At 38.6% G+C, this 18,680-nt stretch overlaps 1 protein-coding gene across 1 annotated transcript in view; it reads left to right on the top strand.

Moving 5' to 3' along the window:
• The window catches only part of LOC146701666 (cadherin-18), a 95,377-nt gene that overhangs the window by 41,821 nt on the left and 34,876 nt on the right, over positions 1 to 18,680 (top strand). Inside the window, exons 4-7 of the mRNA XM_085467954.1 lie at positions 3,629 to 3,748; positions 14,155 to 14,322; positions 15,348 to 15,535; positions 16,173 to 16,426. Coding sequence (XP_085324080.1) covers positions 3,629 to 3,748; positions 14,155 to 14,322; positions 15,348 to 15,535; positions 16,173 to 16,426 — 730 coding nt within the window. The remainder of the gene's footprint in view (positions 1 to 3,628; positions 3,749 to 14,154; positions 14,323 to 15,347; positions 15,536 to 16,172; positions 16,427 to 18,680) is intronic.

The raw sequence follows: 18,680 nt of genomic DNA on the forward strand, positions 1-18,680 counted from the left end.
CCTCTATCCACCTCCACCGAGACAGCGTCCCATACGCATAGCATCTTGTGGCGAACATCGATGTTGTATGTCTTTACTCTCTTGTTCTGTTTTTAGGTTGTGTGAACAATAGCCACCATTTTCTCAGTCCAGTGGATTCTGCTTCAAGACACAATAGCTCAAAAACGTTACTCTAATATTTCACAACACTCTTTCAAAATATGTAGGTTGTCCAAATGGTAGACAAACTGCTGTCAGAGCAATTTTACTCGGTATACAATGTGATAATAAATTCTTGGCGCTGACAGTTTGTTGAAAACATTCCATTTCTATCCATCTGTCTAAAGGAATCTCCTGAGTTACTGGAAAATTCTTTAAACAGAAAATTAATAACTTCATCAGCTCCATGCAGGAGCGAGACGGAAATGTGATAAAAGAAATTAAATATGCAAACCCCAGCAGACCTGTACGCTCCCTCTTTATAAACAGTCAATATCTTCCTGGTTGTGTTCATGATTATTCATGGCAGGCCTCATGAACATATATTTCTAGTCAGTATATTTCTTTCTCAGAAGTGTCAGGCGCATGCCTTAATCTCTTTTGAGAGTGTGCTTTAGCACTCTATGCTGTGATACCTTGTTTACAGACTATCATTAGGTTTTTGGGTCCAGTTTTAAGTACATTAAAGGGAGAGTCTTCCCCTTACACATGTTTTAAACTCCACATGAAACGGTCGTAATTAAAAAAAATTCAGCAGTTGCTGTAATCGTCAGCACAAATTAATTCATTATAGGTTAATGAAAACAGCACTAATTTCTGTATTGGCATCCTTAGTTTAGTTCTAACAAGACTTCTTATTCTAAAGTTCCCATGTTCGCTGCAAACTTCGTCATCGGTTACACAATAAGAATCAATCACCATTGATGACCCAAGGGAGGAAATCAAGGACTGTGAAGAGGAAAATAATTAGCCTTTTTTCCCCCCCACCCTCTCTTTTGCTCATGTCCATTAAAGTAATTCCTCTTTGGTTTGGCATCTGCAGCATCAAATCGGCTGTAACAATCAACTGTCATCACACTCTAAAGCGCTAATCCCCCTGCATTTGTCAATACCGGAGCTCCCAAGTGTGGGAAAGGGCTGTCTTGGAGTATAGCAACTAATTGGTTGTGATGTTCTTTTTCCTGTCTAAATTGATCAGCTGGGCATGCTCCAGGTTGTCCAACTGTTTCATTCCTTTTATTTAATTGAACAGTTATATTTTGAGTACAAGATGAAAGGAGTATCAATTTCCTGCTTTATCTTTCCCACTTGAGATGGAGTTATAGTTGCTCTTTTCTTTAAAGGGAAAAGTTAGTGGTTTCAAAACCCAAAGGCTTGGATAGCCCCCTGTTTAAATGAATAGTTTAGATTAAATGCGTGTTATTGGGAATATAAATCTTATTGATAAGAATGTTAAGCAGAATCTCACAATCAGGTAAGTCTTAAACTCTTAATGAGCATAATAAAATGTAATGCTTGCACGCATTTGACTTATTTTTTTTTTTTTATCTCTTGCTATTTCCAGTAGATGCTGTTATCTATGAGAAAGCACAGATACATTTTGTTCTAATGCACTTGTAGCACATGTTGTTTTTGCTTTCACATTTCAAGTTAATTTATCCCAAGCTAGGAAAGAAGCTAACACAAGAGACGTGAGAATAATCTACTGGTAACCTCATTATCCAGTTTCACAGTCAGACGAGCCTTTATCCCTTTAAAGTTAATTTGTTGTCCCGTATGTCAGAAATATTGCTAAAATCTTTAAATAAGGTAATGAAATTAGATGTAAAAATTGTAAACAGGGTTTAGGTTAAGCAATGTTTTCCATAGTTCAGCTGGTAAAAGTTTCCAGCCTCCACTTTAGTTAGAGTGGTTGTGTAAGACATGATGGTCAAGCAGCCACCAGCTATTTGTGGTGTAAAAGTGTTAATCCCTTGGAAGACTGTAACATGAAATGAAGGCACAGTGACCTTAAAAGTCCTGAAAAAAAAACAGATTTCCATTTAACTTCTCTGTTCTTTTAGAAATGAGATTTAAGTGTTCATTTTCTGCTGAGTACAATCAGAACTCATCAAGTTAATAACTGTAAATATACGGTACATATATACACTGAGTACTTGAACACTTGAGTTGAAGTGTGTTGTGAGCAAAGCCAAGCACACTGTACAGTGTATTAGGGCAGCATAATGAGTGCATTATCACTCAGAATATGCGTTAACACGAACCCGTTACCGCCTCTTCCAGCAGCCGTACACACAAAAACATTATATATGCTATTCCTGTGGGGACACTCCCTCATATAATGCAGCCTTTAGCCCCTTAACCCTACCTTAACCACCATAAATTAGAATCTAACCTGAACATTAATTCTAAACGTAATCCTGAAATGAAGTCTTTACCCTCAAAAAACGCAGTCTGGTCCAGTCTGCATGGCTCCGTTTGCAGTCAGTTTAAAGTCTCTACTGGGATATTACAGCAAAACATTACCCACACACATACACGCAAACACCAAATAGAAAGCAGAGTAAAGCTGTTTTGTCGTTTCTGCTACGATTTATAGAGACGTTGCTTATGCCTGTAACACGGAACAAGCTAAGGTCTGTCAGTTAAATCATGTTCTAATAAGTTTTAATTGACAGATGATTTAGAACCAGTTGAGTTTCCAGAGCAATCCCAGAGGTGATGAAGTCCAAATAATTCCCGGCACAATTTCCGCTGCGAGGCTGAGAGTACACAAGCATACTGTGAGGTACACGCTTCATTATGGCTGGCATTTTCCTCTGCTCCAGCAGGATTCCAAGGAAAAAATAAATCATATTTGGTGGGACACAGTAGAGTGAGTTTCCCTTTTTCAGTTTTCTTGTTTAATATAGTTTAATTCTCTAAGGAGCACAAGAAAGCAAGTGTCCAGATGCCTTAAGATATTTATACTTTATCTATCTGCATGCCTCTAGATCTACCTCTAAATACACATACATATACATTAAATAATGTTTTAGCCTGTAGTCCAATTACAGTCTACTCATCAAGTAATTATGAGTTAATGAACCTTGTAATGAGTAACACTCCAAGTGTTTAATTTCTAAATAACAAAAAATAAATAAAAAATTTCCCATTCAAGCGTAATCGGAAACACAAATGATCTTTTTACATGACATGACATAGCTCATGACATTCTGCAGGCAAGATTTTTTTTTTTATTTAGATTCATTTCTTTATTTATTGCAACAATAGTTCAGAATTTATGGATAAGTTAAGAAATGCCCAGCATTTTAAATATCATATCATATCATTCTGAATCTAGCACTGTTATCCCATATTCAAATTACTATTATTATTATTTTACATGGAAATAATTTTTTTACATGAATCTATTTGTTAAAAAAAACAATTGCACAGTTATAGCTTGGGTTGTGGCAGGAAGGTCATCAAGGATAAAACTGCCAAATCAAACATGTGGAGCTGCCCGCTGTGGTGACCTCTTGTGGCAAAGAAGCAGCTGAAAGTAGCCATAACTCATAGTTGCATTAACATTTGTAAACCTTTTAAAGAAACAACAAGACTAATGTGCTGGATTTTTGTTTGTTTGTTTGTTTGTTTGTTTTTTAAGGCACATCTGTGTTGCAAGTCACAGCAACCGATGCGGACGACCCCACCTATGGAAACAGTGCCAGAATAGTCTACAGTATCCTACAAGGACAGCCATATTTCTCTGTTGACCCCAAAACAGGTATGGTATAACTGCATGCTTGGGGAAAAAATGCATCCATGCTCTTGAAAGCATGGTAACAATGAGTTATAAATGGGAGGTATAACTTTGATGTCGATCTCCTAAAATGATGTGTGCGTCATGCTGTGAAGTCTTTGCTTCTCACAGTGGAACATCCTGTTCTGTTATTGCAGCACGTCTCATATCGTAAAAGCTAAAGCAGCCACAGCAGAGTTATGGACTGCTCATACAGTGCAACTGCTGTATTGTTGAGCATGCGATCCACTTTTTGTGAGCAATAACTGACTCCTCAGGGGTCAAAGGAGGCATTTGTTGAGATGCCTTCAGAAGCCATTGTTTCTTACCTTTTTTGAAAGGGGTTGGTGGGGGCCGCACAGCAGGCAGCGCTCAGTGTTTTTTAAAATTATTTTTTGTCCAGGGAGGCTAATAGAATCTATTAAATGTTAATAAAGCATCTAAAGTGCAAGACATATATAACTTTTATATAATGTAAAAAAGCACGGAGGACTGTGCATGTGCATACATGTCTGACGTTTTGCACGCTTGCCTCTGTTGCTCCTGCTGCTGTTGGTTAACATGAACAACAGTCTACTTGTAGGAATTGATTCATTGCTGTCTGGAACAAGTATTGGTCCCTGTGAGACCATACCGCCCATGTAAAACATGAATTCTTTGCTGAAATAGCAACACAAATAAATTGCTGAATATTTTGGATTTGCCTCAAGGGAAAAGGCAGTGGGGATTGATGGAGCAATTTCACAAGGGTGTGGTGATTCAGAAGCAATGCCGATTTTTGAATGAAAATTGGCTCTCTCGTGCAATGTAGCATATTTGATCCTCCCAGCTACTGGATTCGTAGCTTTCTATTTAAGTCACGTTTTTGAGGTATGCCTCTGCCAGATAGACACTGGCACTTTAAATTCATATGTCTACAGAACTAACTTTTGCGATTTTGAAATTTTGTCACAGCTTTTGTAAAATTGTGACATTATTTGCCACCAAAATAACATTTGATGGGATCACAGTGAACTTTACCCATAATTAGTTCACCCTTGAGTCCACATGGCATAAAGCATAAGGATTTTCTCTTAACCATTCCTGAGACAACATGTTCACGAAAATGGGATGTACAGATCAACATATGTATGGACAAGTGTACAAAAAAAAGCTCTCTTTAGGCATGATTGCCGCCAGCTTGGAGGCATAACAATGATTAATCACCAGTGATTTCCTTTTCCTTTTTCCATATGCAGAGTGTTTTTGACACATCAGATGGCTTGTTTTGCTTGAGCTGACTAGGCATCTTGTCTTCATTGTAATTCAGCATAGGGTGCAGAGGAGGAGGTGGGGATGCGATCGAAGGCTTTTCCAGCTGCACACTCTGCACAGCGCTGTTCCACCTACACGTATTAATCTATACGAGTTGGCTTTTGATTTTGCCACTAGCAAACCGCTCTCCTCCCTCAAATTAGGACAAGGGCCTTCAGCGGTCAGTGGAAAATGTGCAGGTTACTCTTGCATGTGGTCTTTAATATGCCAAGTCCAAGTCTTAAAGCTGTTGGAGTTGGCATGCTGCCACGTTTGAGTGCCACAATGGGGAAATGAAGCTGCTTCTGCATCTGTCTCACAGTGCATTAGATTGCTTACACCCTCTCCTAGCCTCATGTACCTGGCTCCCACTATGCTTAAAGTGCAGAGATGCTGTCATGGGAAACACATATTAGTAGCAAGATTACAAGAACATACAGACAAAGACAAACAGACACACACATACACACACGCACCTCTTCCCATTTGACCTTGGTCTGGTGGCCTGATACAGCAGTGATAGATTTTACAAGACTCATGAGGTAGACAGAAAGATCACTTAAGGACAGGGGAATAATAGCATTTGGCCTGCACATATGGCATTGAGGGAATACCCAAAGGATTTTCTCAGACTTGACCCAAATCCTCACTAAGAAACAAAGTGAACAGTTTTACCTGTGCTTTCTCCCGAGCACAGTGGTTTTAACATTATCATCCCAACCACTTGTGTTATGAGATGGATGAATTGTGTTAAATGCTAAATTGACCACAATTACAGTGCATTACTCTTTTCAACCTCAGAGGAGGACAAAATGCTGACATTACAGGTTGTCTTAGCAAAGCATTCAAAAATTGTTGTTTCAGCTCCTGAAGCATTTGTGTATCCAATTAAGTAATTTTTAATGTCTTGCAGCTGTCTGATTAAATAAAATTACTTTACCTTAATGTCCCTGATCAAACTAAAGGGCACCTGCGGTTGTTGCTGTGGGGTACTTTATGCCTTTCAGTAATCAGAAATATCATGTATATACTGCCAAAACATTTATATTTTAGGACTCGGATTTCCCAAAAAACCCTCAAGTAACAAACAAACCAACCATTCCTGGATGTATTATTTAGTTTATGTAAGCTTTTCAAGTGAAAAAAGAAATCTTTCAGCTATTCAAAAAGGATTACTTGATCTAATTTGCAAATTAAGTCCATCCATTTGTTTCCGCCTAACCTTATTAGGGTTACGGAGGGGCTGGAGCCTATCGCAGCTACCAGAGGGTGAGAGGCGGGGTACACTTCAGACAGGTTGCCCGTCTGTCGCAGTGCTAACTGCAAATTAAGTGTTAGCTTAATTTATAACATCCCATAAAGCTTTAAACACTTCCTGAAACAGTCAAGCTTGACATTGGTTTACATTTATGTTTGTTACTTCACCATTTTTAAAAAGGTTAACACACATAGTTATAATATGAAAAAAGGCTTTCTTTAACCGTTTTAATCCTACAGCTGTAGGTCACTGATTCTAAGAGTGTGATGCATTTAAAATTGTGGATACAACACATAAAACATTGGTATCAAGAAACCAGTATATCAAAGCATTTGGTGAAGGACGTGGTGTCAAACTGATGTTTTGTTCTTTCTAGAGTTTCGTACATACCAGATATTAAAACACAAATAAACATCTGAGATATTTACCTAACCGTGGTCCAATTCTGTTTTACACTGTGCATTTCAAGGTCAGTCACAGACTGATGAGACAGATGTGCTGAAGCGCCCGTACATTTGGGTCACTCAAAGGTTCCTTTGTGCTGGGACTTACCCTGACAAAAGGAGCTAAAATTGTCCACAGTCTCTGCAGTGTAGAAACAGAAGAGAAGGTACTTCAAGTAAAAGAATGAACAGTTCCTAGGTTGTAAATGTGCCTATAAATAATACTGATACAACTGGTAATGATGGAAGGCCAGAGGGGACAGTGTGTGCAGGAAAAAAAAACAAAAAACGAGGCCACAGAATCCATTTTCATTTGTAATTTTTCCCATGTTGCATAGAAAATAGTAAATTTGTATGCAGGCACATACTGTATATAACATAATAGGGTCTTTGCCTACTCTAGCGATATGATGTGCAATTTAAATGCTCTGATTTGTCAGTGCAGATAATGACAGTGTTTGACAGAATAATATTTCTATCACAACCATTTCAATTCACCAGTATGTGCAATATTTAGGATCTGACATCTGGATAAAGCTCATTAAGTCCTTGTAAGCTTGAAGAATCAGAACAGGAGAACCAGATTTAATGGTTAAAGGTGCCCGGCAGTCTGTCTTACTGATATAATTAATTACGATGATACCGGTTTAATAAAAGAGTAAGTAAAGAGGAGATTGCTAAAGCAGAAAAAGAAAAAAGGTAATGACTGAATTAGCCCGTGGACACTGTCATGATTTTAACATTATTTACTGTGAAACCAAGCGTTTCCAAGACATGTTATGAATTGTCTTAAATAACAGTTTCACAGATAATCAAAAGACGTATATGTATGTATATTAAAGTAACACTGACATTGCTACCAAATGTGTACTTTAAACAGACTGCTGCTAGAAATATGATTGCATGCTAGCTTAAACTTTGCCGATAAATGTGCGAATAATGTAAATAGTATTTATGCAGAGCCAAATGTACACGGTGTCCCTGGTATTATACAAAGCAAATGTAATTTAGAGGTGTGTTATATTATTCACTTGTCAGAAATTGATGCACGGAGACTCTGCAGCAGCACGCTACAACAGCATCACATATTCTAGAAGTGTACACAAGCTTATCAGTGATTACCCCGTGCGTTGCTAACTTCAACACTCTTAAAACAATGTGATTTTTTTTGTGTGTGTGCATGGAATTATTATATATAGCATTTTCCTAGAAATGGATTTAACAAAAAAGAAGTGCTTTGATATTTGACATTTTTCGAAACATATTAAATTGTTGCCAAGAGGTAAATGAGAAGACTACAACTTCTGCAGGGGGAAACATGCAAATTGTCTACCGGCACTTTTAAACTCACCAATTCACTGGATTATTCTTATTATTTTCTTCTTTCCTCTTTTCCACTTCAAACTACAGCAGCTTTCATGCTGTCTCTGCTTGTCGCCTTCACTTTTTCTGGAGAGTACCATATTATTAACTGAACTTTACAGTTGCCGGTAAGTGGATTTTACCCTTGAGCAAAGGCAGGCTAGATGTTTTATCTTAATTCCAGCCTTGACACTGGACTATCTACTGAAGGCTATAGAGTTAGATAACATTTACAGAAGTGATGCATTATATGGACATCTGTAAAACTAACATTTTAAAAACATTTGGCGGTTAAAAGTTTCCAATACGAGTCACAAATCATGTCAAGGTGCCCTTTGAGGAAGGACCTGGAAACCCCTACCTGCTGCGTTTGTTGTGACTTGTCTGGGGATTTGGGTCAAACAGAAGAGATGAAGCACAAGGACAACAGAGAATTAGACAGACAGACTGAACTGCTTTCTGCTGAGTGAATGTTAATCACTGCAGAGAAAGAGTCCAAAATGCTGCATGGGTGTGCATCTGACACACATTTCTCTGTGATGACTCTGTCCCTTTTTATCCGAGTGCTGTTGAACTTTTTAAGAAATATTGATAGTCTGATGTTGGAAGCTTAGCGACTTGCTAACTCTGTTAAGAACATTCACTGCAATGGATTTGCTTGATTGCATGGTTTGGAAATCACAAAACTGCAAGCCAGCAAATTTAGTAAGCAAAAAGTCAGCAAAAAATGGTGACAGCATTTATCCTTTTAATGCTGTGGTTGGGTTGTAACTCCTGTTTTTACTACAGTGCATCTGTCACAGAGGCATCAAAGTGGTTCCTTTTGAGTCTTGCCCCTTAACCCTTCTTCACTTTTATACACACACACACACACACACACACACACACACACACACACACACACACACACACAGAAAGACAAACCACAGTACAGGCCCACTAAGTCCCCTTTGCATCTTAAATAGGCTAATTTCTCTGCTGATCTGGGATTTGTGACTGTTCGAGTTTACTGATGGAGCTGACACAGATCAAGACATTTTCACCGTTAACGGATTAAGTCTTACCTCTTGAATCAGGGAAAGTCATTTGTGATGTAGGCTTGAGCAGCCCAATCAGTTTTTCACAGTTAGATAGATGGACTGATATATAAACAGAGAGAAAAGTTTGTAAAGTAACAAGAAGCCGTGTTTTTGTGCGATATCTTTGATTATTCAAGTGGCTTTTGCTGAAGTTATCTACCTTTTTTTTTCCGGGAAATGCTCTTCGAGTTCAGACACACAGGGATAACATTGAAGGGCAAAAAACCAAGATTCCTGAAGCTGGAGATTGAAGAGCGCTTTAGTAATCTCCTATAATCCTTTTTGTTCACCCAGGAGATTGTCCTCCTTTAGAAGTTTCCAGCCAGACAAAGAGGTGGATAGTATGATGGTATCAACTCTAATAGACTGGGGAGGTTGAGGAAAAGGCTAACCACCTCACTGTGTCAAATGGGCCTAGGTTGAAGGAAGTCAGCTCTTTCTCAATTATTTTCTAAATTAACTGACGAGCTCCACTGAGATTTAGCAGAGACTTTCTGAGGTATTACAGCTCAGAAATGGTCAGGATAGGGAGTTCAGGGGTGCGATCTTTGTGTCAAAGTACTGACATACCTTTCAGGTACTTGCACTTTCTGAAGAATACCCTCATCGCCTTTTCTGTATTGTTATGGGACTTTTATTTAATACTGAATGCAGTTCGCTGATTGTACATTACTACAATAAATGCATTGCAACAGCTGTGAAAGAATGGTCACACGTTGCAGAAGGTGTTATGTCATTTGCTTGTTTGATTTTAAATGTCTGATAGTTGTCCATCCTCATTATTGTGAATACCAGTGGAATTCCCATAGTAAAAGAAGAAAACCTCATACTTTCGTGTTTGCTCATTGTTCTTAAAACCACTGCCGTGAAATATTGCTGAGGAGCGATGCACCCTCATGAGTAAAGGGGTAATAAGAGACTTGAAAGGTCAGATCGTCTGTCTTGGTGTGGTTTTAATGGAAAGCATGGCCACTTGCCAAGGTCTGTGTGTCTCAAGGACCCCAGGTTAAGTAATGCCAAGACTGCAGTTAATAACAAAGGCCTTCCAATAGAGTTTGCAAAGCTCGCATCATTACATGAAAATGGCTGCAAGCGCTTTGATTAGTTTTAAAACTAAGAAAAGCAGCAGAGCCATGCTGAGATCAGGCATTTGAAAAGAACACTGTGACAAGAATAAAATGCTTGTGCTCTAATGAAAGCTTTTCAATAAAAATCTGGAGTATTTTCATCTCCTGGAGAGGCTTAAAAGACAAACATTGTGTTTCTACCCTCTCTGATAATATATTTTATATGTGAAATATGTTAGTCATTATATTTAATTATTTAATGTCTTCTTTATTATTTTATAATAATAATAATGTAAAACATATGCCCAATTTAAACATTCCATAGAATGGTTATTAATTATGTACAATGACTGCTTGTTGACTCAAATATCTAATCACTTGGTAACATGGTAACAACTCAATGCACTGATGCATGCAGCTATGGTCCAGATGACCCAGCATCAGAATGGGGAAGGTAGGTGATTTAAGTGACTTTGAGTGTTACATAGTTGTTGGTGCCAGACAGACAGAAACTGCTGTTCTACTGGGACTTACCTGCAAGACAAAAAAGACAAAACATCCAGTTAGTGGCAGTTTGCTGGGCAAAATGCCTTGTTGATGCCTGAGGTCAGAGGAGATTGGCTTCAGGCATATAGGAAGTCAAGAGTAAATCAAATAACAACTTATTACAACCAAGGTATGCAGAAGAGCATTTCTGAATGCTAAATATGTCCAAACCTGTTAGCTTAGCACAGGAAATTCTCATTGGCTCGCCAAAGTTGGACAATAGAAGTTTGGAAAAATGTTGCCTGGTCTAATGAGTGTCAATTTATGCTGCAATAATCAGATGATAGGGTATCAATGGCTCAGATTGCCAACACTGGCAGTTTAATGGTATGGGGTGTTCTTTCTTGGCATACATTGAAACATGAGAATTGTTTAAATTTCACAGCCATCTTCCAACGACTGCATTTGGCAGAATACCACGGGCGACCATGGTTCAGGGGGTTGGGAAGCTCATCTTGTAACTGGAAGGTTGCCGGTTCGATCCCCAGTTCTGTCTGTCTTGGTTGTTGTGTCCTTGGGCAAGACACTTCACCCTACTGCCTACTGGTGATGGCCAGAGGGGCCGATGGCGCAATATGGTAGCCTTGCTTCTGTCGGTCTGTCCCAGGGAAGCTGTAGCTAGCTTGCCTCCACCAGTGTGTGAATGAATAGCGGAATTGTAAAGTGCTTTGGAGGTCTCGAAAAGCGCTAAGTGCAATCCATTATTATTATTATGCTTGAAAGCATGTCACCAAAAAACTGCTTAAAAGTTTAGTAAAAAAAAGTAAAGTATAATGTCCTTGTTACTGGATATCAGGCCCTTGTGGAGCAAAATGTATTATTTTGGTCTAGACATCCCAAAATGTGATGTCCACATATGTGGACGCCAGGTCCTAGGAAGTTAAAGCTTGCATTAAGATTACACAGTCACATTGGGGGAAATCCTGGATGCCTTTTTTAGTAAATTCCTTTTCCTCATAAAGCCTGCCTTTATATTTAGATAGTACTTGTCCACTCTGGTCTTGATATTTAAAGTGTGGCAAGGCTTTTGTTGATTCACTACTAATGAATCCCAATTCACTAGCACTCTGTGGGACTTCAGCCACTGCTCTGTGTGACAGGTGATGTTTAACCTAAGATCCCCTGGATCTTAATACTATTGGCTGCCTTACTCCTTGACCCACTTTTAATGATTATTCAGCCTGAGGCAAGTGGATTAGTTTCTGTCTATAGTCCAGGAGAAAAGAAAGAGGAAAATGGCCCATCGTATAACTCAGGTATATAGCTGCCTCTTTTGGGGAATTTTGGAAATCATAGCCCTGCCTTAATTCACTTAACTCAATTTTTTTTTAAATGCTGAGTTTAGAACACAAATCAGATGTTGATAACTTACTTGGCCCCTCAATTTTCAGACATTGCGTAGCAGCGAACAATCAAATGTAAAATGCTGTATTTTCCTCCACTTCATTAAAGAGCTATAGCATCACACACCTGCAGCAACAGCATCTATACTGTCCCCATATTGCAATAGGTGCTGTGAGCATTTTATGAACATAACACAGGAGTAGTAATTTCATTTATTATTTTAATATTCTGACTTTCCATTGTGATCTTATGTAGCCTTATTACATCCCTCTCTCTCTATAGCAAATTGCTTCACTGCTTCAGACTCACAGTTTCTGCAGTGAAATCATTCTGAACAAAACTCCCACTCAGGATGAATCCAATGGCACTAGAGTTACATTTTTAATTTCAGCTAAATCCAAATATTGTTTCCCCTGGAGAATCCTCACATTTTTTCCTCTACCATATCAAGTGGATTATTGCAGATAGTTTAGTTTTGCTGCTTAAAAGCAGCTTGCTTGCAGTAGTGGCACGGCTGGATGCATGAAATTGATCTAACCACTCTGTGAATTAAAAAAAAAAAAGGGGGGGGGGGGGGGGCAACAGACAGACAGTTGACCCAGTAATGAAAACAATTCACTATACTGTGACACAGCCCCCATCCCACTGCTCACATATCACAGTTTAACCCCTGTTAAATTTTTCAAATGCAAGTGTTTTACATCAAATATAATAATATCTAAACGTAGTCTTCCTATGATAGAAATACAATACTGTAATTCTTTTTTGTGAGTTAAAGTTTGAAGATAACTGTAAGGAAGGTGACCTTATAATAGAGCAAAATTAAGATACAAAAGGGATGTTTTTTTAAATAGGCTCATGAAGGTGATTTGATTTTTTTGTAGAATGTAAGCAGCAGGTGAGGGACACACAACCCCCTTTATGTCAGGGCAACTTCATATAGAAATGAATAAAATAGCCAAACAATGAGGAAAAACGTGGTTTTATCATGCAACACAGTTGATAGGAAACCTGTAAAAAGCCAGGTTAGGTTTTTCCGAGACCTTAGAAATGCCTCGATTAATTCTCTCATGTTGATTGTTGAATCACAACAGGAATCGACAGCAGCAATGTGGATTTCACCCTGTGATCAACACCAACCCGCAGGTGTCACTGCACTGCACCGGGACAACCCCTGTGAATTATGGCAGGGTTCAGAAGTTCAAAAGAACACGAGTTCAGTGGTTGCCAGAGGGTCTCTGCTGTGGGGAAAAGCACAATTTACAATCAACGCTCATGTAACAGAACATATTAGATCAGGCTCCATGTGCTGCTGTGGTTTCAGGACCAAAGATGGCGAATTAAGCCCCGAGCACAGATATAGACATACACGCACACAAAGCTATATAGGCTAACAAATAAGATACAGTTGCAGTCAAACGCACACTCGCACGCACAAACACATTCCCATGAACCTATTACATTCAATAAATCACCTACTAATGGCAACACAGGAAGCTAATACTGCTTCCATCTTTTTAGCTTGTTATTGTGCTGTGATTCACCTGTGTACAGTTTCTAATAGTGGGAAGAGTTCCGGTCATATATCACCGAGTTAGTATTGTGAAAGTTCATGGCAGTGTTTGCTGTGTTATTGTAGTAATAAATGTGACAAATTGGGTCCCCCAGAAAGTTGCATTCTGCCTTAATCCAAGGTTGCATAGTCATTTCTTATAACATAATGAATATTAAGCTAACCTTGACAGTGAGAGATGAGGAAAATCAAAGATAAAGAGGCACGGTATTATAGTGTTAGCCTTTAAGAAGAAGAGTGACACAGCGCTGTGTCAGTGGTACAAGAGGTGTTGGTAAGAAAAAAAATATAGCAATGTAACAGTGAAAAAAGTATATTCTATCTGTCCTCTAGATAAAAACGAATAAATAAAAAACGTGTTAACTGCAAAGTTATTAACCTAGTTTATGTTTTGTGTTTATTTTTTCCCTCTCAAATGTCGCACAGGAATCATCAGGACTGCCTTAGCTAACATGGATCGAGAAGCCAGGGAACATTACACTGTTGTCATCCAAGCCAAAGACATGGCAGGTCAAGTTGGAGGCCTTTCTGGTTCCACCACCATCAACATCACACTGACAGATGTCAATGACAACCCGCCCAAGTTTCCCCAGAGTATGTACAATGCACCTGAAGACGATGTTTGACCTAACAAAGTTTAGTGCTATTTTAAGGGGCATTATAGTAAATTATTATGCTGCAGAACTGACCTCCTCCAATTGCATTTGTGCTGGAATATCGTGCAATTCCATTTGGGAGATTGTATGGCAGCGCATTTTAAACTGGCAAACTAGCCACAAGGTGAATGTACAGTAGTTAAATAACCAGTGCCAATGTTGACATCTTAGTTTGCTTATCTGAATACATTAGCTTCTGCTGCATTGCATGACCATGCAGGCTTGGCCTTGGGCAGAAGACTTACAACACACCTGCCTGAGGCAGTTACATTAAAGATGCATTTATAAGAGGAAGTTTCTACTGTATTTTAAGTGTGTTACGTTAAAGGGAAGGCGTTTCTAAAAGTCCTAATGCGTTTGCACAGGAAACATGGGGCTGTTTTTCTGCAGCATATATTGTCATTTCATACTATAAATTTCACCAACTCAGCAGTCGTCACTGTGATGAATGATACTTGTTTTGTAACTGTGTATCCTCACATTGGAGTCAAATTTTCCATAATTAGCTGTTTAAATTAAATGAGCATTTCATCAAAACCCTGTGTTTTGCAGTCTGAATTTTCTCAATTATAATGATAAATTTAAGTAATGACAAAGTTGTGATTCTTTGTCTTTGGAAGCGCCTCATCAAGTATAATCCCCCTCGGCTCTGAGTTTTTTCCATTTGTGCTGCAATGAAAAAAAAAAAACTATTTCAAGACCATCAACATTTTCTGAATAATCATCTGCCTCTGAGTTTGATGTGCTCCACTGCAGCGCTATCAACCTAAGTTTCTCATTTAATGACAATTGAAACACAGCAAAATATTTTTAATTACATTCCCCGAGGAACAAGTGGTTACACATTAGAATTGCTTAGCTAAGGCTTTTTAGGAGAATACTCAGACAAGTGTATGAGGCAGAGGAGGCAGATTATGTGTTTAAAATTGTTCTGCTGTCTCTAACATCAATGTTCATCCACAGAAAACTACCAGCTCTACGTTCCTGAATCAGCTCAAGTAGGGAAACCTGTAGGAAAGATCAAAGCCAATGATGAGGACCTTGGCGTCAATGCGGACATTCGGTACAGCATCATCAATTCAGAGGGGGCCAACATGTTCTCAATTTCTGCAGACAGAGACACGAGGGAAGGAATCATCAGCCTAAAAAAGGTAAGTGCATTCTCACTTTAGTGCTTGGAACATTTGCTTAAAATGTCGTTGGAACATAGACCATTAGGATAAAATCCTCATATCACAGATCTATCACATGCAGTGTTGTAATAGCATATAGGAGCAATTGATTTATGCACTAATTTCACCACAAAGTACACACAGTTGTGTTTGTGGAGTTGGTCCAGAAAGTGTGTTGTTGTTTGGAATTAATGGGTCAGCTTTAGGATTTTTTTAAAGTGGGCTTGTACTATTTACCAGCAGGTAAATGAAGTTGTTATATGAATCTCTTCAAAACCACTAGAAGGTTATTTTACCCAGCAGAAAACAACCAACTGAGGAAGCAATAAACTAGAAACTCCTTTGGTCTGTGAGGTAAAATAATCCCTTCTGCTATAACAGTCTCACTTTCTTGATAGAAATTATGGCAAGATAAAGCCATAATCCTTTACAGTCTCTTTTTATGTTGCTAAAAACTGGGGGCACGCCTACTCCCATACACACTAGGCCCTGACCACAGGTATAAGTTCCTCACTACCCCGCTTTAAAAAACGAAAAGAAATAGTGGGTGCGATTAAATTAGTTGTACTATGAGCATGCTAATCATGTGGCCCCTGTGGGGCTTTTTCCCCAACAGCCTCTGAACTTCGAGAGGAAGAAGACCTACACGCTCAACATCGAGGGGGTGAATACACATGTGGATCCTCGTTTTTCCTATCTTGGCTCTTTCAAAGACACTGCCACCCTTAAAATTACAGTTGGGGATGTGGACGAAGCCCCTGTGTTTTCTATGGATTATTATATCATGGATGTTTATGAAAACTCACCAAGTGGCACGGAGGTGGGGGCTGTAACAGCTCGAGATCCTGACAGCAGGAACAGTCATGTCAGGTGAGATACTCTTATTACATTTACCAACATATACAATCTGCTGTAAGAATTATAGACATTTCAGAAGAAGGGCAGTCCTTAAACACTGGACACTTAAACACTTTTAGACTTTAGTTAGACTTTTTTCAGTTGATAAAACACAAGTTTGCCAAGCAAAATCAGCTGGGAATAAAGCATAACAAGTGATGTAGCCCATGGATAGTATCTTTAAGCAACACGTGTGAAATGTTAAAAACTGTGCATTATTTAGAAGACTTACAGTCCGTAAGTCTCGAGCAACCCCTCATTTAATCATATCTTTTGGGAAAATTGGAAATAAGTGGAGTTATGTATCATAACACATGTAGTGTAAACATCCAAGGTACACAGTACATAAGGCAAAAGCAGAGTTTTTACAATTCTGAGCTTGAAAGTCAATATTTGGTATGACTACCCTTATTCTTCAATAGAGTCTGCTGAACTATTAGCCAGATTTTATTTATTGTATTTAAGTAGTCTTGAGGAATAGTTATCTAACACTGTTAACCCTTTAGAGCCGATCGGAGCGGGAACGCTCTGTTATGCGTAACTATTTTTAAATCCCAGTAGCACTGCAACCACGTAAGCTAGCGCAAAAAATTTTTTTGCATATGAAACCGGAGGAGTTGTACTTACATCTTATGCCATCAGCTTGTCCTAGGTCACGGTTTCCTTCCACATAAAGCTTTGCAAAAACTGCATAAAAAGCACTTGCAGGAACAAAAACATAATATTCCAGAAACACGCTTTACCGATCCGATCAGCTGTCCATAACACTTCCTACGTTGGAATAGACGTCAGCGCGAACTTTTGCATTTCCGCCATTACCTGCCCGAAACCGGAAGTGACGTCATTTTCGCGGAAATGTAGTCTTTTTTGCGATCAGGGCCTCAGGGCCTATACTGCTCTTTTTAAAAGTTATCTTTGACTTTATGACTTTCTGTGTCGTTTCTGGGATGCCAGCATATTGCACTGCTGGAAATAGTTTATTTTGATGCACATGCTGCTTTTTTGCAAATTTGCACTATAATATTTATTTTCGTTTTTCCTGCAGTGTATAAAAATTGGTGTATTTCAAAAATAAAACTATGAAGACACTCAAAATAAATTTCCTGTGGTGGGAAACTATTTTGTGCAACTTTTTTGTATTTACAGTTTTGAGGGATAAGCCTCTTAAATTTCTCTAACTACAAATATATGTTAAAAAAATCAAAAACGATTTTCAATTTTTTTTGTAGTTTATTGCACTTTTTTGCAATTTATGTAATTACTATGCACTTAATGAATACATATTATTAAAATCTGGGCTATAATGGTTGTATTGATGTATAGCAACTTGAAATGCTCCCAAAAATGGCTCCACAGCATGTAAAAATATAATATAAGCTCTGGCGGACTTGGTTCTATGGTAGGTCTTAAAGGGTTAAAGGACATTTCAAAGCTTTTCCCTGGAATTTGGTTGCCTTTTGTTCCATTTTATGTTAAGATTTGGGCTCTGGGGAGACTCTGTGTTCTATTGTGTGTTTTTACATCCAGATATGCTTTTACTAGTATTGTGTTTGGGATCATTGTCATGCTAAAAAATGAAACTATTACCATTGTCAGATGCTCTGCAGATGGTATTCCATGGTGGATCCAAATCTGATGATACTTCTCTGTGTCAAAATTCCATCAATTCACCACTGGTTGAAATGCACCCCAAAATCATGACAGATCCTCCACTATGTTTTACACATGGCCTCAGACACTCACTATTATAGTCTCCTGACTCCCTCTGTATATAATAATAGTTTGAACCAAAATTTTCAAATTTGCATTCATCACCCCATAAGACCCGTTGGTGGGATTTCTGGTGTAGTTTAGTGTAATCTGGCACACCCCAGCCTTTTCTCCCTGTTTCCCTTTAGTAACAATCAAGACCTCAAGACCATATCTGATTTAACCCGATATCATGACAAAGCGTGTAATAGATACGCCAGTCCACCGTGTCCATTTCACGCTTTAGCTCTCCAAAACTTGAAGTGTACACGCATGCAGAAGTTGCAGTAACAGCTGAGGGGGATATTTTATTTCAAGCCAGCATGAAAATAATCATGGGGAAAACATTTAAGCAGAAATTATTAACACATTTACATGTCCATACATGTTAGACCCTGGTGTGCATTTAATATTTTTTTTTGCTCACTGCTGACTTCCTGGCTTTGAATATATCATCTCCCCGTGCTTGTAATTTCAG

The sequence above is a fragment of the Copadichromis virginalis genome, linkage group LG9 (genome assembly GCF_057382275.1).
Source record: "Copadichromis virginalis isolate Kocher_CV1m ecotype Utaka linkage group LG9, C_Virginalis_male_GT1.1, whole genome shotgun sequence".
Lineage (NCBI taxonomy): Eukaryota > Metazoa > Chordata > Actinopteri > Cichliformes > Cichlidae > Copadichromis > Copadichromis virginalis.